The 25,306-nt window shown below is 35.2% G+C and overlaps 1 protein-coding gene across 12 annotated transcripts in view; it reads left to right on the top strand.

The window, feature by feature from the left end:
- Positions 1-25,306, top strand: part of MEF2C (myocyte enhancer factor 2C) — a 150,311-nt gene that overhangs the window by 41,801 nt on the left and 83,204 nt on the right. For 6 of the 12 annotated variants that reach the window (XM_028114507.2, XM_028114502.2, XM_088023384.1 and 3 more), the window contains exon 2: positions 12,356-12,548. In XM_028114507.2, coding sequence (XP_027970308.1) covers positions 12,495-12,548 — 54 coding nt within the window. In that variant the 5' untranslated portion in view covers positions 12,356-12,494. Of the gene's footprint in view, positions 1-9,091; positions 9,222-10,234; positions 10,528-11,943; positions 11,977-12,352; positions 12,549-25,306 lie in introns of those variants that run through there. The other 6 variants (XM_028114498.2, XM_028114494.2, XM_028114500.2 and 3 more) reach the window with 5 other exon arrangements.

Raw genomic sequence — 25,306 nt, 5'->3', positions numbered from 1 at the left:
GCAGTACATGATCAAATTTATGCTACCCCCCCAAAAAAAATCACAGGGGAGGGAGAACTGAGTGTATACCCATTATTTCTTAAATAAAGTTTGGTTGCATAGGAAATTTTGACCCCTCTCTTTACTTAAAATACTGGTTTTTCGTTAGACATTTCTGTTTAACAACTTTTAAAATTAAAGTGTGACTATTGCCTTTTGCTCTAATTTCTTATTTATTAAAATTCACAATCCTTAATTTTGTATTTTTCCTCTTAAAAATGCTTTAATTTAAAAAATACTAGATGATTCAATTTGTTCATTCCAAGTTGGAAATTAATCTGTTTGGCTTGAGGGTACATAGCTTACTCTCATTAGATGGGTATGTCCAAAGATATGTGAACATTTCCCATACAGTGAGACACTGGGATTTTCACATATCGCTGAGATCTTAATCAAAACTGTGCTGATTGCTTGGGAGTTGGGTCCTGTGAGAGAGGAAATAAATCAACCTACCTCCGTGACTCAGGTACATTAGTAATGTTGTAAGATTGTTTATTTCTAAAAGAAAGAAGGTACAGTTTAAAATATATATTTCTAGATTTCGCATTTGCAAAAGTTTTATATTGTATTTGTCAGCTTGTTCATGGCACTATGCATATTTAACACTGCAAAATGAACTTTTATGCCCAAGAACTATTTCAATCAGTGGACACTGATTTAATGAAATGTCCTTTTACACCTTTCACATCTTTGGATTTAGTTCATATCAGTTTAGAAAACTTTTGCATTATACTCTATTATCGGCGTTTCAAAGTATTTATATTTTTATGAAATTATAGAATAGTGAAATGAAGAAAACAATTTTACACAATTAATTTATGAAATTGAATTGCATCCAGTTGAATTTTTACAAATGAATATAGTGCTGTTTTTTATTTGAGCCTCACAACCTTATCAAAGAATATAAATGTTATTATTCCCATAGTGTAGATGAGGAAATTGAGGTTTGGGAAACTATGGATTAGCCGTTTGTAGCAACCGTGACAGGCAGAGAATCCATGGTGTAATCAAGCTGGAGTCGTCATCCTCCAAATACTGCCTGGCTCCATCCGTGTTTTCGGTCTGTCCTCAGATGTCATCTTCTCAGATGTCGTCTTCCCTGACAGCACTGTCTGCCTCTGCCCTTTCCTGCTCAGGCACCTCCTTGCCTGTTCTACTGTGGTATTTTCTTTCTGTATCTATAATCATCATATTAGTGCTCTTCTTTATTGCCTCTCTCTCCCTTTAAAATGTAGGTTTCATGAACACCACGACCTTGTTTGTTTTGTTCACAGCGTTGTCCCTGGTACCTGGCATCACGCTTGACACATTTATGTCTCTATAACTTAAGACCAGACTTTTTCACTGTTATCTGTAGGATTAAGCATCATGATCTTGGCTCACAGTCTCCAATGACATCAGTGTCGCCAGGATTCGATTTGCCCACATGGTCCAAGCTAAAGTTTAGTTTAAATCTCTGAGGAGAATATACCATGTACATTCAGTTGCATGTAGTTCATCCGCTCCAAAGCTGTAGCAGGTAGTCTGCAATACATCGTGCTAGGAGATATGTACTGCATACATGCTCCAGAGTCTCATTTCTCACCTTTAACCATCAGCATTCCTGACCAACAACCCTGACAAAAGTTCTGAAGTATTAAAACCGTGTGTTACACAGCCCTAGTGTGTTTTACAGCGAGCAGGGCTGTCGTGTAGAGTCCTCTCGTCCTGCAGTTTTGCGCAGATAAAGGGAGGATATAGTTTTGAGAGGAATGCTCTAACTACAAAGTGCATCCTGAAGGCCATTTAGCTCACAATGAAGGTCTGTGTTTTAAAATAGCACTATAACAAAGTAACTACAGAGTTTTGGCAAGGGCTTCAACTATTTATAGAACTAAGTAAGGCATAGTAAATAATACCACAGTACCCAGTTCTCCCTTGCCATAACCCCAAACTTATGAGAAGCACTGTAATTATATTTTTCTACTTTAAAAGAAATCATAGTAGCCATTATCAGTTTAACCATACGGAAGCTCAGGCTGAGATTTCTTTTTTAAATGCATAGTTTTGATTTTCAACAGCTGCACTGGGTCTTTAATCATATATTATCTTTATGAAGCCTTTTTCTAACATATGTTAATTGGCTGTTTTCTGTGACAAATTATGAGCTCTTACTTTGATGAGGTTCAATTGCAATCATGTTGAAGTCGAGTACGTAGAGTTTCCACCCCTGCTGGCTCCTCAAACCACTACAAACATCCGCACGTCACTGCAGTGCTGAGTAATGGCAGGATTTGGGCTGGCTGATTTCACTACAGATTTTTTTTTTCCACAGGATATTTTCAGCTTCTTTGTACTAAATCTGTTGCAGGGTTTGCCCTTTTTAGCAGAAGCATGCTCTAAAATTAACATCAAACCTTATTGGAGATTACTATAATACAGTGAGAAATATTTCATAATACAACACCCCAGCATCTCTTTTGCTTTGCTAAAATTTTAGTATATTTATATACATTTTTTAAAATTAGTCAGTTGTTAGGTTGTTAGTATTTTCTAAATCATCAGCATTTTGTAATAAATATTTTGAATTTTTCTCTTTTGAAGAGAAGGACGGTTATTTATTGAGTAGATGACTAGCTGTCATAGAGAAAAGGCACATACCATTTTTTTTCTAGGTGTTTCCAAATGTCAGTATGTTAAAGATTCTATTATATTTTCTTTTTTTCTTTGAAGTTACATCTGTTGGTCAAGGAATAAAAGGAATTACATGTTCCATCAAGGTTAGTGTCCAATAAGATGCATAGCATCCATTTCAGTTTTCAATCCTAATGTCAGTTTTTAATATATGATTAGGATGAATATATATGTTCTAATCCATCTGCTCTGAGAACTGTGACAGATAGCCGGCATCAGATACCAACAGATGATCAGCGATAGCTATAATTAGAATAGATGTAAAAATACAGCACATTTGTTTATATTCTCAGAAAAGTAGTCAAGATAATTGATTAAGGCCTTCAGAAACTGTGTCAAACACCAGTCATGTTGAGATTAATTTAACTGTGTTTCTGCCCTGACATCTAAGGTAGAGGACTCTGCAAAGTGTGGTTCTCCAAACCCGAAACGAGGGGTCAAATTTCTATACAGGTATTAGCGTTTAGAATAAGATGAGCCAGATGTGAATAGGAGCTACACCTCCTCATGAGGCTGTTTTTAATCAGCCATTTCCCTGGAGTAGCACACAATCAATGAGCTCTAAATCCTGAGGCTACCTGCATTCATAGGAAGGCCTACGAACATCATTACAGAACTTACAATTGAGCATATGTGAAAAAATTAGAGCAGAAATTAAGGATAAGAAAGGTTAACTTCAGAAGTCTTACTTTGGTACTGCTCTTTTAGAAGGTCTTAAAGAGATAATTCAAATATTTTTTTTTAAAAAAAAGAAAAACCGTACTAAATGCCGATAACTACTCTATTAAAAGATCACTGTAAATAAGCCAATGGAACGTTATTATCGATTTATGCTAGCCAGAAGTGTTTGAATATGTATATTATTTTGAGAAGGTACATGTGTCGATTTCAGCATGAGTAAGTAAATCTGAAGTGGGTTGTTGGTTGCTTTTGGTTTTGTTTTGTTTTGTTTTTTCATTAATAGTACTACGGCTAGAGAGCATGGCTTTAGGAACGCTGTGTGATATACTTCAGTATGACTGCAAAGTCAGTTGATGCACTGTGTCTTAAGCTAGTGTACACAAGGAAATTTAGTTCCACATGATAAGACACAGACTTAATTGGCTTTAAGAAAATAAACCAAGGTAAAGAATGACGTGCAAATGAAACAGAGAACTGGGTACTTGACGGTATGGAAGCCCGTGAGCCATGTGGCTTAATTGGGGCCAGTTGGGATCATTTAATGATTGCTGTCAGAAGATCAGATTTAATTCTCCTTATAAGAAGACCACAGTGGGATAGAGTGAAACAAATTGTCATCAGAGGTTTCAGATGAACAAAGCCTTAATTAGGTTGATTAGGATGCTGTAAAAGAGATGAAGAGAATAGAAAAATTGATGAATCACTGGTTTCCATGTTGAGCCACATGTAACAGCAAGATCAAATATCTATATTTTGAGAGAGATTATTACAGTATTTTGAATATTACATATATCAGATGGAAGGCTTTTGTGTAAACTTTCTAAATTTCTGAAGTTCAACTAGAGACAAAAATAAGTGACATTCAATGGAAAATAGTGGGTGATTTATCAAGCTTATTCTTCTTAATGTATAACAAAAACATTGGCAGGAGGACAGTTGTATTTCCATTTAAAGCTCATCTTTAAATATTAAATAAAGAGGGGGAAATAAATAACAACAGAGGCAAATTATTTTTAAGGACATAATTTTCAATTGTTTAACGTATATTTGAATACAGAATAAAACAAAGCCTTTACTTAGAATGTCCTGTTAACCATTCATATCACAATCTTAGTAATACTGTGATTACTTACTGGTTATAATACTCATGACTACTCAGGTGTCTTAAAATGTACTCTTACTGTTTTATCATCACATTATGAAAGACTAAAATGTGGTTTTTCCATTTGCTGCAGTTTTGCAGGAAAATGTTCTCTCCACACACACCCATACACACACACTGATGTATTAGTAAGGCTAAAAACTGTGTCCAGTACATACAGGTTTTTGAGAAAGAAATGTATAGACTCTTTCCATTTTAATAATGAAATATGATACATTAAAGATTAAGAAAATAATGAACAGAAAATTTTTTTATGACAGGATTATGAGATGCCTGGGAATTCAGATTTTATCATAATAAGATGATAATGTATAATAGCAGCATCTCCCCTTTCAAGCCTAGCTTGATTTGAGGGCTGACAATTTTGTGTTCACTGATACTGGTGTTGTATGGTGCTTTACTTGCTTTGTTCAATAACAGCAACAAAAAATCCAGCTGCATATCCTTACTGAGAGGTTACAGCTGGGGAACAGAACACAATCTGTGATGCTAAATAGTAGCTCTTGCTTTGTGATGAGACAGTGCAGGATTTACCTTTGTGGTAAGCTCTGCCACATCACTAAGTGGTCTTTGAAAGAAAACGTGGTGGCTGCACTGTTGTGAAAAAGTAGGAAAACAAAGGCATGGTAGAACCACGAATTAATTACTTAATATGATATGGAAAGACAAAAAACTGGTGTGGTTCAATAGCATGAGGCTCTTGACATATTTGGACCATTTGGAGTTATTTTTGGCATGGGGAATGGAGAATGCTGTTTAAGCTGCATTGTGAAAAAAATGTTCAAGACAAAATATACCATGGAAAACCATGACAGGAAAGCTGTGCTTCCCCCGTGTTTAGTAAATTGTTTCTAATGCGACAGAGTTGTTTAAAGGTATGTGTCTCCTAAATTCTAGAACTGTGTAAATAAAATGATTTATGTCAGTGATAATGGCAGGTTAGGCCCACTTATTAAATTAATTGCAGAGGTTTTCAAAACGAGTTCCTTTTTAGCCTTATTATATTTCTGACATACATTTCATCTCCTTCTGTCCTTGGGGAAAGATATTAAAGTAGGACTAGAAGCATTAATGTAGAGTTTTCAGCAGCCATGGTCATTGGGAAAATTGATATATTTCCCTAGTTATTTCTACTTTTGCTGCCTGAAGCTCTTCCATGACTGATACTTAAGAGAAACTTCTTAATTTTTATAACATATAAATTTTTTCCTCATATAATGATTATTGTTAAGGAATAAATGAAGCATTACCTGTTAGAACTTGCTCATCATTAGCTTTGCAAAGTGAAGTCTTCATGGTATATGTAAGGTCTTTGATTCACTTGGTAGCCTCATGGTATAATATGGTTTTCATTTTATGTCTCAAAACTGAAGCAGTCTTACAAGTAGTAGGTCATGTTCCCCGTACCACTCTAGACCCACTTCACGTTTAATGACCATAGCCGTCCTGCACATCAGGAAGTTGGTTCCCAGGGCACCTGGGTCGCTCCCTTGGTTAAGCATCCTACTCTTGATTTCAGCTCAGGTCATGATCTCAGGATCGTGGGATCAAGCCCCATGTTGTGCTCCACGCTCAGCAGGGAGTCTGCTTGAGATTCTCTTCCTCTCCTTCTGTCCCTCACCCCACTCTTGCTAGCTCTCACTCTCTCTCTCTCTTAAATAAATAAATAAATCTTTTAAAAAAAGAAAGTTTGGGGGCGCCTGGGTGGCTCAGTTGGTTAAGCATCTGCCTTCAGCTCAGGTCATGATCCCAGGGTCCTGAGATCAAGCCCCGCATCAGGCTCCCTGCTTAGCAGGGAGCCTGCTTCTCCCTCTCCCACTCCCCCTGCTTGTGTGCTCTCTCTCTCTCTCTCTCTGTTAAATAAATAGATAAAATCTTTTTTTAAAAAGTTTGTTCTTAACCCGTTGTAGGGAACAACAAGCTGAAGTTCAGACCTGAGCTTCCTAACTTCAAAATGCTTTCTACTTCTGCTCCTCAGTATAAATTACTCTTCTTCCATATATGAGATGTTATATAAATATGACAAAAGATTAAGTGAGGTTATCAGCCTGCTTCTATATATATATAAATACGAAAATGTTCTCAGGAGTAGTCATTAAAAATAACAACTGAAGAAAACACACCTGAGAGATGAAAATCTGTAAAATCATTAATCAACTAAGTTATTAGCTCCTACTATATAGGCTTGGCAGTTGGATAGATACTGGGAATACAAAAGTGGGAATACGAAAGTGAGACAAAACAGAGTTGGCCCACAGATGTTGAAGAAGACAGGCAATTTCAATTATGACAAGTGCTACAAAGGAAGACATGGTGCTATGTGTCTTAATGGGGGATTTGTTACAGTCAAGAAAAGATGGAGTGCTCCCTGAGGAGGTGAAATTAGAGCTGAGATGGAAAGGAAAGGAAGAAGTTAAGGAGGCACAGAGGGGAAGAAGGAACATTCCAGGCAGAGGGAGTTGCACATGCAAAGGCCCTGTGATAGGAAGGAGCATGGCATGTGTGAGGAACGGACAGATGACATTATTATTTGTGTGTGATATTATGTTACATAGACTTGAAGATGACTCAAAATCCCATCATATTAACACTAAATTGAAATGAATTGAGGAAATAACTTTGTGTTTGGCATGATGGTAATTATCCAGTGGTAAATAATGGTTGTTTTTTTATTATCTTTAGAAGAATAAGTTTTGGCTATGTGTCTAAAATGAACTCAGCTTGCATTCATAGCTAGGGTAACATAACATGCTATGTAGAACATCATAAACTTAGAAGTGGAAGAATGACTTTCAGGACCAAGGAAATATCCCCCAATTCATAAGACATCACATAGTTGAGTATCAATAATAATAATAATAATTATATCTTTTGAAGTTCAAAATACCTCTTAAGCAGAAAAAATAGTAAAAGTTCTACTTGTTCCTTTCAACCAAAATATAATTACATGTCTCATATGTCTTTCAAATATATCGTAAGGTAGAAAGTTAAATGTGTCTAGATGTACCATAATGAGCAAAGTTTTCCACTTAAAATAATACTGAATCATTTAATTATTTGAATTAGTAATACTGGGCTTAATATCATTTTTGTCCCTTACTAAGAATCCAGTTTGTATTTATTTAACAGTTTAATTTCTTGTGTGATATAGTGTTCTTGGTTTTCAGCCTTGAGTTTTTATAAAACATTATATGGAGATGCTAGTGTTAGTAAAAATGTGAGTCAGTTAAGAAGTTATTTGCTAATATGAGTAAAAGAAAACCAGAATTCTTTCTTTGCAAATTGACATCATATATTTTAATGTTTTATCATTATTCATGGGCTGTTTTTATTTAAGTGACTGCATTGTGCTTATCATAGCAAATACATGCTTTGCAAAGATAAGTTTAGCAGAAGAGAATTAATTTCTTCCCACATCTTTTAATGTGGCATGGCAGTCTCACTCTACGATCAAAACACATAACTGAAGGTTGTGTTTAATTTCTAAATCAAAGTGTTGTGGGAAGATGATTGAAATCTGAAGATGACTCAGATCCACTTGATATGTGGTTTTCTTCCTACAGAAAACTTATGGTAGACTGCCATTTCCATGTTAGAAGGAACCTAATAGTGACGAGATTGAAATAAATAGTTTCACTATATACTGAAAGTTTATGTTAGTTTCTTTGGTTCTTACTCTGAATTTTTTTTAAAAGAACTTTGAGACCTTCAGTAACATAGGCATCTATTCTCCCCACCCACTTTATCTTTTTTTAAACTATGGGTACAAAGAAGTAACCAATGTGCCTTACTAACAAACACTGGTATATTTTGGGGGGACAGTTTTTGGAATTCTTTTTTTTTTACCAAAAATAAATTTTATCCAGTTGGCATTGGCTCTTGGCCTGTATAGAATTCATTTGCCTCAAAAGGTAAATTAAGATTATATGGCTGCATTGGCTGTGTCAGATGATTTTTGTGAGGCATGATAAAGGTAATGATATATCTCCTACTTCACCAAAGTTAACTTGTTTGTTTTCTTATTTTTATTTCTTAAAGAAATCATACAAAATATTAACCTAGAACTGAAATGGATTTTTCTTAGGTGTTTTAAAACTAGAAATAAAAAATTACATCCCCATGTCTGGATTTCTGTCACTGTCCCTTATCTGAACCTCTCAAAGGCCTCTCTGTGTGTGGTGTGCAGCGCAGCACACTCAGACAGTTCTGCTCAGAGAAGGAAGTGAAGAGTTTTGGTTCCCATTTTACACTTCTGGAACAGTTTAGGGAAGGAAGCACCTTTACACCTTTTATTGTTCGTGGTTGCTGACATCATATCCTTCCCTGACCAGTCTGTGCGTGTTTCCTGCCATTCTGTCAAGATTCTTCTGTGTTACAGGGAGGGATTTGTGGGAGGGAGGGAGGGAGGGAGGGAGGGACAGACAGAGGGAGGGAGAGAGGGAGGAAGGGAGCAAGAAAGAGTGAGGCAGAGAAGGGGGGAGGAGGTATGTGTCACTCAAGGGAACTTGTTTGTAAATGAGAAAGCTGGGGTAGGAGAAGGATCTTTAGCATCTGTCCACAAGAAATTCTTCTCAACTTGGGTCTCAAAACCACTTTGCCTTCATCTGTCTGCTTATGCCAAACTCAAAGTGAACAGAAGCCTGCCATAATGAAGTTCCCCTTTTTAGTAAGCAGCCTGATTTTATTTTTCTTATATTTAGGTTGACAAAAAGGAAAAAAAAAAGACTGTAGCTCTATAGAGTGTAACTGTGGTAGAGCATTTCTTTTTCTTTTTTTAATTACTGATTGTTTCTATGTAGCTCTGTCATTTTCCAAGAATGCTTCTTTCATGTGGAAAGAAGTAGCGGCAAGGCTGCTGGAATTATTTTAAGCTTATGGTTGATTGTACATAATGAAAGTTCTCAGCATAACTTGAAATTCTACTACATGTAGTTTACCTATTCTTTTCTTCATATACATACAAAACAAATTTTAAAAACTACTAAAGTTATTTAATCTCTTTTTCAGCTTCTCTAGGCCTCCTACAAGTTAATACTTGAAACTGACCTTACAATATAATTTTTGCATAAAAATCAGCTTAGAGAAGTAGTTACACTAAGAAAACTACTACTGAGCTATTGTTGACCTTCCTAACTGAGTTTTTACTGACAGTCTTGAAATGTGGTGATCCATAATCAAATGTTCTAAGGCACGTTTCACGACATATTTTACTTCATGTAAAAATGGCATCGTCATCACATAGTATTCTGCATATGTACATAATAATGTCAGGTTTTGCATTTTAAAAATGTTCAGAAGGCTACCCTTCAAGAAATATTCATTTTTATGGAAAACAAGAAAATATTTTAATTTTACTGAAATTTAAGCTTGTTTCTCTTTACATTACCTTGCATATTTCAAAAAGGAAAATACATCTAATGGTATTTTCACTGACTATTTTATATATATATTTGAAATACACATACAAATTTTTTCAGGCAAAATATTTCCCATCCTTTTTTAAGAATTAAAAAAAATCCTTGCTCTGCTCTTTTTAAAAAAGTGTCTCTCCTTTCAAAGTTGTGAAATACGGGGTGGTGATATGTAAGAACTCTTCTAAGTTTGGCTCATGAGGAGTTCTCTCTCTGCCTTTCTGAAGAGACTTTTCTCGAGGGATGCTTCTCTGCTTGTTTGGTTATTTGTATTTTGAAACCAGGATCTGTAGAAGTTCTCATCTTCCCCGCCTTGTCACCACACTCTAATCTGTTCACCCTGACCTTCCACCTTAAAGTGAATAAGCGCTTAGGCAGGCATAGTCCTGTAAGCCGATAGTGCCACCGGCCTTAGCCAAATGAAAAGAAAGGAAATTGTCCCATATGTGTTTGCTGTGGATCCATGGGTTGGCTTTTCTGTGACAGAGGAAGCCTGTCTGTCTCTTTGGGGTCTTGCACATGCATGGGAAATGCCATTCTAACGTGCCGCTTGCTTCTAAGGTAAGACTATAGGAAACACAGGAAAGTTGCCCAGTTGAGTGATATTTAAGACGGTTTCTAAAAATAAATAGATGGACTCTGTGTGGCAACAGTAAATTTATAATGCAGTTGTGCTTTGTGAATGTTTCATATTTTAATGTGATTTTAATGTCTTATTATAGGTAATTTTTTCATGTGTATTTGTCAAATGTGTGTTATTTACATAACTCTTTAAGACTTTTGAACTACTTCCAACATTTTAAAATTGCCGCTGGAGTAATAATTTTTGATGAGCACTGTGTGGTCATGATGTTACTCAACATATATAGTATTCCCAAAGGCACAGCTGAGCTGCAGTTTCATAGAAAGGCATTGGGCAAAAGAGAATGGATGGTCTTAGTATTTAAGCAGCGCTTAATCCACCAGAACTAATTATATCATAATAGCTTCTGCAATTAGATAATCACAGAAAATTTTAATTTAAAGAAATTTACTCAAGGTGATAAAGAATTTAGAAATTAAATTAAAGAAATCAAAAGACAGCTGATGAACTGACCAAGTTTATAACAGCTTTCCTGTTCCAATAACTTTGAACTGAAGCCAAATAATCTATTAAATAGCCAGGACATTGGCTTAACATTACATAATACATGTGGGAATTTCTCAGGTCCCTGATCAGACACCAACTAAAACAGGGGAATTCTGAGCAATGCGTAAAGTAGTAGCATTCTTTGACATAAAACTGGATAGAATAATTGAAGCTGTTGCATACAAATGAAGAATCCAATGTGGAATGCTTTCTTGTTAACTTCCACATTTCACGGCAATTCATTTTCATTATGTTCAAGTGTTTTCAGATATAATTTAAAACAAAGTAAAATATATACTTTTAATACTAGAGTTCTCTGGGTTTATTTTATATTATTGATGATCATTTCTTTAATTTTAATTCATGACCTAAAGGTATCTAGTATATAATACCAAGCTTCTGTAATTTTGTATCTTACTCCCCAAAGACATATGATATGTCTTTTTAAAATATTTAAATTTAGAGAACTGAGGGCTTATTATAAAAAGTGTAGTTATAAAAAAAGTATCATTATAAATGGAGTAATACTCTAATTTTTTGCACCATTTCTTTTCTGTGAATGATTATCTTTTTTGATTCTTGTATTCAAGATATAGCTTAAGGGCTTTCAAGAGGAAAAGGAGATCTCACTGCTGATAGCTGCCTATTATGTAAGATTAAATATCCCATATTATTTTTACAGTGTTCTCATAACAGTGACTTTTTAAAAATAAGACTAAAGGATTTAGATTTAAATTAGTTGACATTTACATATATCAAATAGCACTTTCATAATAGTCCATCCTATTTGCATAACGAGGGGACGTTATCACCTCTGCTGTCAAAACACGAGATTGTTTTCCCTTCAGAAATGAATTAGCTGTCCTACTTAGCATACACAGGTACATAAAGGTTCATTAACTCTCTGATTTAGGTAATTTTTCATAATAGAAGGGTGAAAATAGTCACCCAGTTTCATTAAAAAATATTAAGGAACTCGTTGCAAAAGATACATTTCAAGTGTTGGGCTTTGAAGTATAGTTTTTGTCATTTAAATGACTTGTTAAATTACTTATGAGATTATTTTAATTATAAAAACAAACCGTTCCTATTTGATATGCTCCTGCATGGGATATACTATGTGCTTTTAGTACTTATTTTCATTCATTTGATTGGCTTACTTTCATATAGTTCTCTTTTTTAAAAAATTAGAATATGATCGCTCTTATGAAACCGCTTCTCTGTTAAAGTGGTATTTAATTTTTCTCTTTTGTCCAGCAGGAACGAATGCAGGAATTTGGGAACTGAGCAGTGCAAGTGCTGAAGAAGGAGATTTGTTTGGAGGAAACAGGAAGGAGAAAGAAAAGGAAGGAAAAAATACATAATTTCAGGGACGAGAGAGAGAAGAAAAACGGGGACTATGGGGAGAAAAAAGATTCAGATTACGAGGATTATGGATGAACGTAACAGACAGGTGAGCGGGGTAAACTTTTTCCTGCATCATTATTTACATGGACTATTTATTACATTTTCCTCAGGTATTTTAAAGATCCTGAAAACCTTTTGAACTTATAAACATCCATTAAGAGAAGTTTCAGTGAATCAAACGTGGCCAGTTTAAATGCTAATATTCTATCCTGTGTAAAGGGGAAAAAAATTACCTTGTCTGTTAGACAAATGGTTTACACATTCATGATTGTTCACTTTTTATTTCAACATAAATTTTGAATGGGAACTGTACTTCTGTAATACGAATAGCTTAATAATTAAGAGTTAATAAGCATAACATTGCTACACTGCATGCATCATCAAACAAAGATATTCTTATACATGGAAACAAGGCCTTTTGTGGTCATCCATTTGAAGGTTTAGAATATAGGCTTATAAAAATGGCTTTCATTGTATTCACAGTAAAAGAGACTTTGAAATGTATTCAAAATATTTAGCATGGTGCTGACAACAACAACAAACACCCTCACCAGATATTAGTAACTTAAAACATATAGGCAAAAACTATTAGTTAGTTCACACCATGTTTAAACCATGAATTTTATAAACAAAGAGGCAGATGATGTTACAATTTTTTTCTGCAACTCCATTGATAATGCTGTGTGATCCCATTAATGTATCCTAAAGATTTTATATATCCAAATGCTCTATTCAGCAAAGACTTGTATATCATGAATATCTGTGATTTGACTATTTTTCTTCACACTTGGGGAGAGTGCGTTTAGTTAGGTGATATAAGGATAGCTGGGTGGTTTGTATGCATTCTAATGTTAAATAACAAAATATGGGAGAAATTGCAGTACTGCCAGATCCCAACTATTACAGACAGATGATGGAACCTGCAAAACAGGCATTCCTTGACCATGGGAGAGAAGAATGTTTTACCTGTTGGCCATTTACTCTGAGGAAAGCTAAGAGGATAACCTTGGAGATGCCCTCACCGGACTAATTTTCCCCAAATAAAGACACTCTATCTCTCCGGTTGTCCCTTTCTGTCTTTTTGGAACTGCAAGTGAGACTAGAACTGATTTGTGGTTTAAGTTTTTTTATATTTTTTTCTAATTTTATTGAGAAGTAATTGACATACGTCACTGTATAATTTTAAGGCATACATTGTGTTGGTTTGATTTACATATATTGTGAAATGATTACCACAATAGGTTCAGCTAACACCCATCATCTCATACAGATACAATAAAAAGAAAAGAAAGAAGAGAAAGAAAAAATAATTCTCCTTGTGATGAGGAGTCCTAGGATTTACTCTCTTAGCAACATTCCTGTATATCATACATTGGTGTTATCTATAGTCACCATGTTGTACATAACATCCCTAGGACTTATTTATCTTGTAACTGGAAGTTTGTACCTTTTGACCACCTGCATCTGTTTCTCCCTCCTCCCACCCTCCCCCTCTGATAATCTCAAATCTGATCTCTTTTGATGAGTTTGTTTTTTAGATTCTACATATAATTGAGATCATACAGTCTTTTCTTTGTCTGACTTATCTCACTTAGCATAATGCCTTCAAGATTCATACATGTTGTTGCAAATGGTAGGATTTCCTCTTTTTTATGGCTGAATAATGTTCCATTGTGTGGGTGTGTGTGTGTGTGTGTGTGGGTGGGTGTGGGTGTGTGTGTGTGTATAACCACTTCTGTATTCATTCATCCATCAGTGGACACTTAAGTTGTTACCTGTGTAAATTATAATGAATAGAAGCTGTTCTTTATGCCATCAAAGCCAATATGTCATTAAGAGATAAAGAAACTTTTTAGATTTTCAAGTTTATACCCCCTTAAATTGTTGTATTTAAGGTACGTCTGACTTGAACTATTTTTGGCTGAAAATTGAGCTAAAGGATAAACAAAGGTTTATGATGGATTTCTTTATTGTTTTCCTATACATTGTTTATTGCTATGGGTCAAGCCAAAAAGTAGTAATTCTGTCAATATAAAACCACAATATTTTTTAGTTGACTTATAACTTGAAATTGAAATTAAGATTGAAATATTGAACACCATGTACCATTGACTATTTAGACCCGATTATTTGGACTAGAATCTATTTTGAGTGTAGTTAGAAATTATATGACTTAGTACCTACATTTCATTAATAATGCCAGGTAATTTTTAGGTTCATGAAATTCATTGTATCTTCCTTTTGCTTACAAAGACAGAAGAAAATTTCTGTAGGTTGAATTCATGAGTTTTCATCATGCTATATAAAGGAACATAAAACCCATACAGGGGTGCAAGAATTTTAGCACATGCTTTTGAGCTAATAATTGAACATCTTTTCCTAATTTAAATATGGTTGTATCTACGATTGCTGTTACTCTCATCCATGTCAGAAGTCGTCATAATTTTAGGAGAAGAAAAATTGTTAAATTAGGTTCAATTTAGATTATTTTTTTAATGTTAAAGGTGAATTCCTTGATTTTATTCTATAGAAATTTCAGATCTATGTAGTTTTCTCCACACTTTAGGTACAGCGGGCCCTTCACTCATCCTCTTAAATCAATTTGGTAAAATTGAAAACTGCCATGTTTTAATGTATATTTCAGTGATTATTTTAGATGGCTATTGACAGTCCCCAACATCCATCTACTTATAAATGTTTGTTATGTATACCACTCACCTACTACAAGAGTGGTCATGAGAACCTAAAAGATGTAGGTCACTTCTATAATCAACACTAGCAAACCGGCAGGAGCAAATCATCCCAAGTGTGGAGGCACCCCCAGCCTGGGCTTCCTTTAAACTATGTGTTCACATGTTGAAAAGAAAAATGTTAACTGTTTTGCTCTTTTTGAAGCTTCCACCACTGCAGACTCCCTAATAGAACCTCACACAATGGTTCAATGTCATCTTTTCTTAAAAAGTACTAAAAGCGTGCTCTGCCTTTTCAGGTGTTTATTTGGCTTATACAGAAAACAGGGTGTGTTTTTACAGAATAAGACATAGAGACTTGAAAGTGTGCAATGAAATATTACAAAGCTGATGTATAAGTTGAATATCATTAAGAACTAGCACTGCTATTAAACAGAGCAGCTATCTGTTTAAATTGAATTTTGCCCTTCCTCTACCTTTCATAATGGAAGTAAGGAGAACAACTAAAATTCAGAAACTCCAGTTGTATACATAAAATAGTTTAAGGGAAGGAAAAAAATTAACAGCTCTTTTTATTGTTCAAAATTTGTCCAGAGTTTCTGAGTTTATGAAAACTACTTATTTCTCAATTTCTAACTTAAACTGGACGGATTACTTAAGCTAGCTTGTTAAAATATAAAATCATGAATTTTTAATTTATCTTAAAGAAATTTCCAGTTAACTTAATAAAAGCAACATGTACCAAGAATTACATATGTATCATTTCATTTAATTCTTATTAACCCCATTTACAGTTGAATAGTTCATTTATTTATTAAATCAACAAACAGTATTAGATTGCAGTGTGCCTGACATTAAGTTTTCAGTGGTAAACCAGATGAATCTCATACAGTTTTATCATCTGCCACAGAAGTCAGCAAATTTCAAAATTTTGAAATATTTTCAAAAATATTTTTGACCTTGTTAGCCATACAGTCTTTGTCTCAACTACTCACCTCTTCCCTAGTCACAAAAGCAGCCATGGACAATGTGTAAATGAATGTGTCTGTATTTGAATAAAACTTTACTGACAAAAACAGGATGGACTGTATTGGGCCTGTGGGCCAGGTTTTGTGGATCCCTGGCTTAGTGGGATGAAGCAGACATGAGATATGCAAATATATAATAAAAATGTTGTAAATAATGTGCTATGAGTGAAATTATCAAATTATTAACAAGAGGTACTTTATTTAGATTGGGGATTAGATGAAGGTCTCTCTGAGGAAATGCTAAAAGATGGAAACTAAGACATGAGTCAGAGTTAGGCAGGTGACAACATTCCAGATGGAACAATATTTGCAACGCTCCTTAAGAACCGAAAGAGCTTGCTAAGGAGCCAAGGGAAAGCTCGTGGAACTTGAGTCTGATGTGTATGACTTTAGAGAGATGAGAGAAAAGATTAGATGCAAGGCAGGGCCCAGATCATGCAAAGCTTTGAAGTTAGATAGTAATACTAGGGGTGGCCAAGATTTGGAGCCCATATCTTTCAGATTAAAAAACAAAACAAAACAAAACATGCTTTTCTCAATTATGTCATGTTGCATCCTGTGTAATATAATGGCTAAGAGCATGGTTTTGTGTCTTTACTTTTTCCCAGTTACATCATACTGCATCCGGATAACATAATGGTGAAGAGCATGGTTTTTAGACACATATGAATCTAGCTCTGGTCCCAGTTCTGCCCACCTACTAGCTGTATGACCCTCCAGCAAGTGACTTAACCCCTCTGAGCCTTATCAGTTCCCTCATCAGTAGAGTAAGGGTTAAATAATAGTACCCACCTCATCAGGTCATTGGGATAATTAAATTAGGGGATAAATGTAAAGCATCTAACATATAATAAATACCCAATAAATGTACCCATTAGCTGTTCCTATTAAGACTCAGGCTCTCTAAACCATTAGCTGTCATAAGTTAATGTGACTTCCATCAAAACAACTCCTGCTCTGCATCATACCTAAACCTTCATTTCAAGAGGGTTTTACCTTTAAAAGGCTATCGGGGAGCTGGAAGGAGAAATGGAACAGAGCAGAGCAGGAGCACAAAGGAGGCTTTGGAAGCTCACAAGGAGCAAGAGAATCCTTTCAGGGCAGAGGCTGATGGCAGAGGATGGCTTGTGGACCCAAAGGAAGATCACAGACATTTGCAGAGCAGGGCTTTTGACAAGGATGGGAAGAAGTAGTTTTCCAAGTTCTAAGCTTGTGGGACTTATTTTCCAATTATGTTACTGACCAAGTTATTTTGAACTTCTTATCACTGTTTTTATCCCTTCCAGCTTCCAGCTTATTCTAACACTACAATTTCAGTGTCTCCATCTGCATTCTTTGTTTTTACCCCTTAAGTACCTTCAGTAATCAGGCAATAGTGTTACCTTCCTTCATATGGTACCAATAAATATGATCCTGAAAAAGCCAGATTTTTTAAATGAGTTTTGCCCTTGTATGACTCTTTTTACAAATAGATTAGACTTAGAAATCTGTGATATCGGTTGTTTCAAGAGGACAGATATATAAAAATTAGGCTTGTCTAACCTAAACCTGTTTATACGTGTACGTTTGCATTTTAAATTCTCAGCTTCCCTACTTTGAAAGGATAAGAGAGAGGTAAATCCAAATGCATTTGTGTGACTTGTTATAAAAAGGCATTTAAATGTTTGACTAATTGTAAGGGAAAAAATGTTTGCCAAATAACACAGTTATGGCCTAATATAGTAAGTTAAGGGAAAAGGTTTTTTTAAATGTCTTAAATTCTCTTCCATCAGGTCTGGCACACTAATAGTTTTTGCCAGCAAACAAAATTTCATGTAATTATCAGTGCAATAACTAGAGCACAAATTAAAGACAATTAGCAGCATTCTCCTGTTAATAGAACAAGAGAATCCCCTTATGACTAAAAAGAATTCAGAGATCGTAGCTGTTAAATTTTCTAACTTTTTCTCTTTCTTATGCCCCTATGTCAGTTTCTTTATACTACTTATAAATTACCTTAAATGGGCTCAGAAAATAATCCTGGAGAAATATGTTCAGTGTGGATACAACCTCTGAACAGTTTATACATACAGATGTTTTTAAACTAAATCTGATATTTTTTAAAGTAAACTGAATAAAAGAGATTTATTGATTTCCTCAAATGACTCTGTTTTAAAAAGAAATGAATATTACTCCTTATTTTCTCCTGCTTTCTACTATTTTAGGCAATTCTTAGAATTTAAGCTAAAATTTCAGGGGAATTTTTACTGTAGTGTTCCTCCAAGGTGGTATCCAGAATCCCAGTAAATAAAAGGCTAATTACAGTTCTAAACTTGAGAGTAACAACCTACTAACTTACTCTTTAAGTGTAAGGAACTAGATAATTTAGAAAGACAAATAAACTGCTTCAGGAAGTAACTTTGTGATGAATTCTGAACCATGACTCAAGGAACAGAGTAATCCAGTCATATATTTTTTCTTTTGTCATTTGCACAAACAGAACTTCCAGTATCATTAGTTGTTTGTATGTATACAAAGCAAGTATATATTATTAGAGAGGAAATTAAAATACTATCAGAAAGTTATCCATGTTCGTCAATGAATGTCTGGAACCTTCTTTTAAATCAAGTGAATAAAAAGTTCAAAAAAATCACAAAAGTATTGATTTAAATTAAAATAAATCCACAAATACCTCATAATGATGATTATTATGCCTTTTTTTCCCCTCAGTGTCATTTAACAGCTAACTGCCTCCCCTAAACTTGGTTTTAATAAATAAAATTAGGGCATATCATAGTAATATATTAGCACATAGTAGTACATTTCAGAATTGAATTATAGGGTATATTGATGCATCCTGTGGATGCCTACTTAAAGCTTCCCCATGCACATAAGTTAAATCATTCTTTCATTAATCTTAAAATCACCAAGGGGAAAAGTTTTGTTCAGAAAGCTGGAATTACTGGTGATTGAAGAGACTGAAAAAGGAAATCAGAAGGAAAAAAAATGTACTTTTGTGAGTTTCCAAATCAAAGAAGTAGCTAGAGTGCTCAGATGTACATTTAACAGCTATGGCATCAGGCCATTCATTTCTATTCTATTCCTAGCAATTTAAAAACAAATCACAAATCGTCTCCCCACTATATGGTTGAATCATAGAGATAGCGTGCCACACACTTGCTATGCATCCCATACATGTGGGATATTTTATATTTGTATTGAATAGATCTATTCCTTTACTACCAGAGAAGTATTGTCTCAAATACCATCAAACTCATTCATTAGCTTTCCTTTGATAGGGAATCAAAAAAGTTTCACAAGGAAAATGGTAACTATTTCCTCCATGTACTTGAGGGCTTCAAGATGTTTTGTTGTTTCAGTTCTAATTTGAATATCTCATATCATTTCCATTTCCATTTATCATTTAGAAAAATCCCGATGCTTGTATTTAGTGTATCTCAATCATTTTGTGTAGAAAGTTGGCATTGAATGGCACCTTTCACCTCTGCAAACGCATGCACACTCCATTCTGTCTGCTACAAGTCACCTTTTGCTTTGCAAACGCACAAACTGTGTGACATTGTATTACTGAGAAACCAACCCTAAAAATATTAACATTATAAATAGACCACATAAACCAAGAAGTTTCTTCCAAACTGTAGATTAAAGAACATGTTGCTAATTTTTTCAAAAGCTTTGTCTTTTGCAGTCTAGACTTCCTCTAACATTGTAATTTATTTGTTCAAAATAAGCTCCTTCAAAAATTATTATGATGAAAGTATTTTTAAAGTTTACATCCTCACATACTCTTATTGGAGACAGTATGGCAACTCCCCCTCCCCACCCCCAGAATAATAGCTTTGGTTTAAAAAGGAAAATAACATAATTAAATTGAAATAAATGAAATTCCATAATATGGAATATATATTTGCATTTCTTTTGAAATATGTTGAACCACTAATAGGAATAAGAGAACCACTCTAAATGTTTGGAAATTGGACTTTTAATTTTAAGTTGGAACAGTTTAGCTTAAGAAATCACTAACATTTAAATAACATTTCAACAAACGCAACTGTTTGGAAACTAAAACGGAGACAGCCTCCTGCCTTCTGTCTTGCAAGGATTGATTTGGAAGGCCCTGAGGGAGAAAATATTGGAGTTAGGAGGTAAAACTGAAGCCATCGTGGAAAGGAAGAAGTTACACTCTTCCTGTTATGACAGGAAACGTAGACAAATGTGCTTCCTGAGCATTTGCTCAGCAGGGAATGAAGTAGTCTTTGACCTTTACCTTAGGTACATTTTGGCTTTGTTAAACTAGTAAACATGTTTTTGCCCCCAAAATATTAATCTGGTTTATTTGTTTCTTCTCAGATTCATTTTATGTATATGAGGTATAGAGAAACAGGTATTTATTTTATGACTACATCCACAGATTGAATTTAGAACGTAACTCAGCCTTTTAATGAACCAAGCAGACCTGAATGGTGCATATAAAAAATTAAAAACATACTGCATTATAACCCTCTCATTTTTAAAATCCAGAACATTCTTAGGCTTAAAAATGGGCTACAATAAAATCTTTTAAATCCTGGTAAGTTTAATAATGTAGATCATCGGGGCGCCTGGGTGGCTCAGTCGTTAAGCGGCTGCCTTCGGCTCAGGTCATGATCCCAGAGTCCTGGGATCGAGCCCCGCATCGGGCTCCCTGCTCAATGGGAAGCCTGCTTCTCCTCCTCCCACTCCCCCTGCTTCTGTTCCCTCTCTTGCTGTGTCTGTCTCTGTCAAATAAATAAATAAAATCTTTAAAAATAATAATAAATAAATAAATAATGTAGATCATCTTTCTTCCTTTTCCTCATGTAGACAGATGTATCAGAAATCAGCTACCACAAGTTTTAAAACCCAGACCCTATAAGTTTGTGAATAAACACTCAGGTTTATTCATATGCATTCAGTTACTTAACTGTAATCTGACTCATTATTCAATATTCTTCCTCATGTAGTGTGCTGAGCACAAAATTTAAAGTTTTGTTTTGCGGCTTGGGGTTGACTTAGGTGAGGGGCTGGTAGAGTTCTAAATTCCATGCTCTTCATCCCCTATTTTAATCCTTTTATTTTGTTCAGAATTTTAGGAACTACTGCTTGAAAACCCTTTGGAAATCCTGTTACATTGCAGCGAAACATGGCTCAATTTGCTTGAGGCTAACGAGGACAATAGTCCTCTTTGCAGCAGAACACACTGCTGTCTCATCCTCGCAAGTTATGCTGGAGGGTTACAAGCACATGGTAGCAGTCTGCTTAAAAGAGTCCCTCACTGCTTTTTAAAGAGCCTTTCATTTACGATGGCAGGCCCCGTCATTGTATAAAGGAGCGCTTGTCTAGAACACAAGTCTGCAGTGGTATTACTTCCTCCCACCGAGAGTAATCATCAAGCCTAAAGCTCGCAAGCCTTTCTAATGACAGACTGAATTAAACAAAATAAAATTGAAGAGGAATAGTTTAGAACAGTTGTACCATTACTTACTGTCAGGAACAAGCCAGGGGAAGAAAAAGAGCATTTAAGAGGGCATTTCCCTTTTTTTCAATTAGAGATTGTCGTTGCAGACTCTTGACTCCATCCCTAACCCATTAAACACATAGGAAGATTTCGTGGCTCTGGATTAGAGAGTGCATTGTATCTATGAACTGTCTATCTTATCCCTCATTAGCCACTCTGTTTCCTTAACCAGAAGGAGAGATTATCTATGCTGGAGGTGAGGAGGAATGGATCTAAAATATTTTCATAGGATGAGGGTTATATTTATCATGACTCTAGTTGCACACACAAAAAAAGATAAAACCTCAAAACTTTGAAAGAAGGCTTCCTTGGATACATTAGTCTCAAATACATTGTAAAACAAAGAAACTAATAATCACTTTATGCGTTAAAGAAATGAGTAAAAAGTTCTCCCCTCATTGAGCAGACTCATTGAGCAATTTATTCAGTTAGGATTCAGCTGATAGTATTCTGGGTGATGGAAAGAAGTGTTAGGGACCCATAGATAAAATTATTGTTACTTCCCTTAGTAATGCATCACAAGTTCTTTAGAGTTTAGGACTCAGTTGTTCTCATAGATGTGAGCAGCTGCTGTTTCCAAAGGTCTTTTCTTTCGTTTATTCGGAACTCTTTCCTGTAAGGTGCAAGGACGCCCACAGTTACTATGGCAGGAAAGTTCTCCTAAGGTAACTTTATGAACAGAGCTGGGATGAACAGAGCTGGGATGGGGGGTGAATGGAGCCGGCACACATGTGGTGTAGAGACTTATTATTAAATGCCCTTTCCGTTACACAGTAAGTCAAACTAATCTCCCTGCCCTGTAGGAAATGATACAGGACTTGTCCTCTGTTTTTAGAACTTGATATTTACATTGCCTGTGTGTAAGTCGGATTCCCACCTTTTTTATTCTGCCTGTAAACAGACCTGTATTTTTTACCAACCAAAATGTTTCTCATTTTGTGAAATTTAAATAAACATCCACAAATATAGAACTAGTGTGTGCCCACTAGGGCATGCATGTGGTTCTCACTGGCTTTAGTGGGAATGGCTGGAGGTCTTGAGGGCAGAATTGGCTACAGTGTCCACACAAAAGGAGCTTTGATTTATTGTCAGGATGTAGAAGCGAGCTTCTGAATTTTTGTATTATTAATATTTTTTACTTTAACCTAGAAAGCTATCCTTACATTAATTAATAGGTTATGCACTACTCTGCTTGTACACATCAGAATTTCTGACAATTCTTAATGTACCTGTATGCTGCTCAATGAACACTTAGTTGATGGGATCCATGCTGTGCTGAACATGAGCCCCTGAAATGCATAGTTATCTGAAAAAGGGAACACTGACTAATGGAATGAAGAATGAATTTTGTGTAAAGAGGGTTCAATTTCTAGTTCATCCAGGATTAGTTTTGTGACCTTGGATATGGCAATTCATGTCTTTATTTACAGTATCATCTGAGAAATGGGGATGATGAACTGTCCCTTATCCTAACTTCTAAGAGACACTGTCAAGTGTAGTGAGATAACTTATTATAAGGTCTTTGAACGCCTTAGAAAAAAGTCACCAAATGAAGTCAACACTTATCTAAAAACAATTATAAGGAAGAGGATAATTTCACCAATGAACCCACACACAAAATTTAACCCAGTCACATTTCCCTACTATTCAGTTTTACCAATTGCATATTTTCCACATAAATTAATATGACAAAAAAGGAAAATAACAATGTGAAATTTTCCTGTCTTGGCGGCAAATTTCCTATTAAAATAGAGCATGCACAGAAATTTATTTTTAGCCATTCATTTTGGATTGCTCCATTCATCTATCCATTCATTCATTCAACAAATATTTAGTCAAGTATTGTTCTGGGACTTCAGGTTACAAGATTGGAAAATAGATGTTCTAGGCTGTCAAGGAAAGTTCAAGGTCTAGCTGAGAGAGAAACTCTAGTATAGACGTAATAATGGTAACACAAGTTGTCAGGTTCTAGGATAGCAATCCTTTACAGTATGTAACAAGAAATAACTGAGCCCAATGCATCAGAGGAAAAATACTACCTGCCTTGGTTAGTGTTTCACAGTCAACAAGTCACACTTTTATTATGGCCCTAGGTTAACTCTCAGGACTCTGTAAGATGCTTTGTATAACCTTCATTTTATAGGGGAGAAAACCAGGGTTCAGATAAGTTAAACAGTTTACTCAAGAGCACACAGCTCGTAAGTGGCAGACCTCAGACTTGATTTTCAATTCCCATGTTTTTGTTTCTATACCACACTGCTTCTTTAAAAATATTTTTAAAAGATGAATTTTCTATTTTATCAACCTCTACAGTTATTTTTCTGTGCATTTTCAGCACTGTCCAAAATTTAATATTGTAACTCAAATTCTTTACAGTCTTTGTATCTCATCTAGCTACAAAAAGTAAGTGACCCTGTTTTATTTCTTGGAATATGGAAACTAGAGGTGATTATGATACTATGAGACTGAGTACCCAAAACTTAAGGCATTCTATAGAATGAAATTGCAAAAATAGATTCTTGTTTTGAACCATATTACTATTCACTCAGATCTTCCCCTTGACCTAGAAGTCTGTGCTACCTAGGCATAGATTCTGAACACCTAAAATCTGAAATAAATATTTTAAAGCTTACTCTAGTCCAGCTTCCTGTTTAATTCAGGAACACCTACACCTTCCTCAATAAGCAGCTCTACTTGAACATGTTCAGGAATGAACTGCTTTCTACTTAATGAGACTAGACTCTTTGGCAGTTCTCCTCACTAGATTTTCCCCAATTTTCAGCCTCTTTAAAAGATTTTCAGCAGGGGCACCTGGGTGGCTCAGCTGGTTGAGCGTCTGGTTCTTGGTTTCGGCTACTGGGTTGTGGGATCCAGCCCCCTGCGGCAGGCTGCGTGCTCAGCCAGGAATCTGCTGCAAAGATTCTCTCCCTCTGCAACCCCCTACACACATATGTTTGCCTGCACGCTTTTTCTCTCTCTCTCAAATAAATAAATCACTTAAAAAAATAAAAGATTTTCAGCAATACTTTCTAGTTCTAATCTGTAGAATAAAACAGAATAACTCATTTGCCTCTTCACATGGCCACAAGTCTTCAGATCTTGGAAAGTGTTCAGCATATCACTTTTAACTATATTTCTCTGGATTAAACATTCCAGATTCCTTCAGTGATTTCTAAAGCAAAATGTTCTTAGATCCTACATCAACCTGTTTGCCATCCAATAGACACTCTTGATTTTGTCAGTGTCATCTTAAAATGCAATCCTGAGAACTGAATACTGTGCCTAAGATTAATTAGTACTGACAAAAGATCATTAGAATTATTAATTCCTACTATGGAACACTATAACAAATCAGCCACTACATTAATTTTCCTCCAACCTGAGCTTATAGAATTGTATTTTTAAAATATGAACAAAGACTTTAAAATTACCTGTTTCATGTTATTCGTGACCAGCTTTCTAGTCTGTAGCAGGAGTTATGGATAGAAACTCTACCAGTTTTATGTTAATACACAGGTCTGATAAGCATCTTCATCTAAGCCAATGATAG

This window comes from Eumetopias jubatus, unplaced genomic scaffold, assembly GCF_037043125.1.
Source record: "Eumetopias jubatus isolate StellerSeaLion01/CBP00866 unplaced genomic scaffold, mEumJub1_p1.0 scaffold_5, whole genome shotgun sequence".
NCBI classification, from domain to species: Eukaryota; Metazoa; Chordata; class Mammalia; order Carnivora; family Otariidae; genus Eumetopias; species Eumetopias jubatus.
This window is presented reverse-complemented; position numbering and strand designations above follow the sequence as displayed.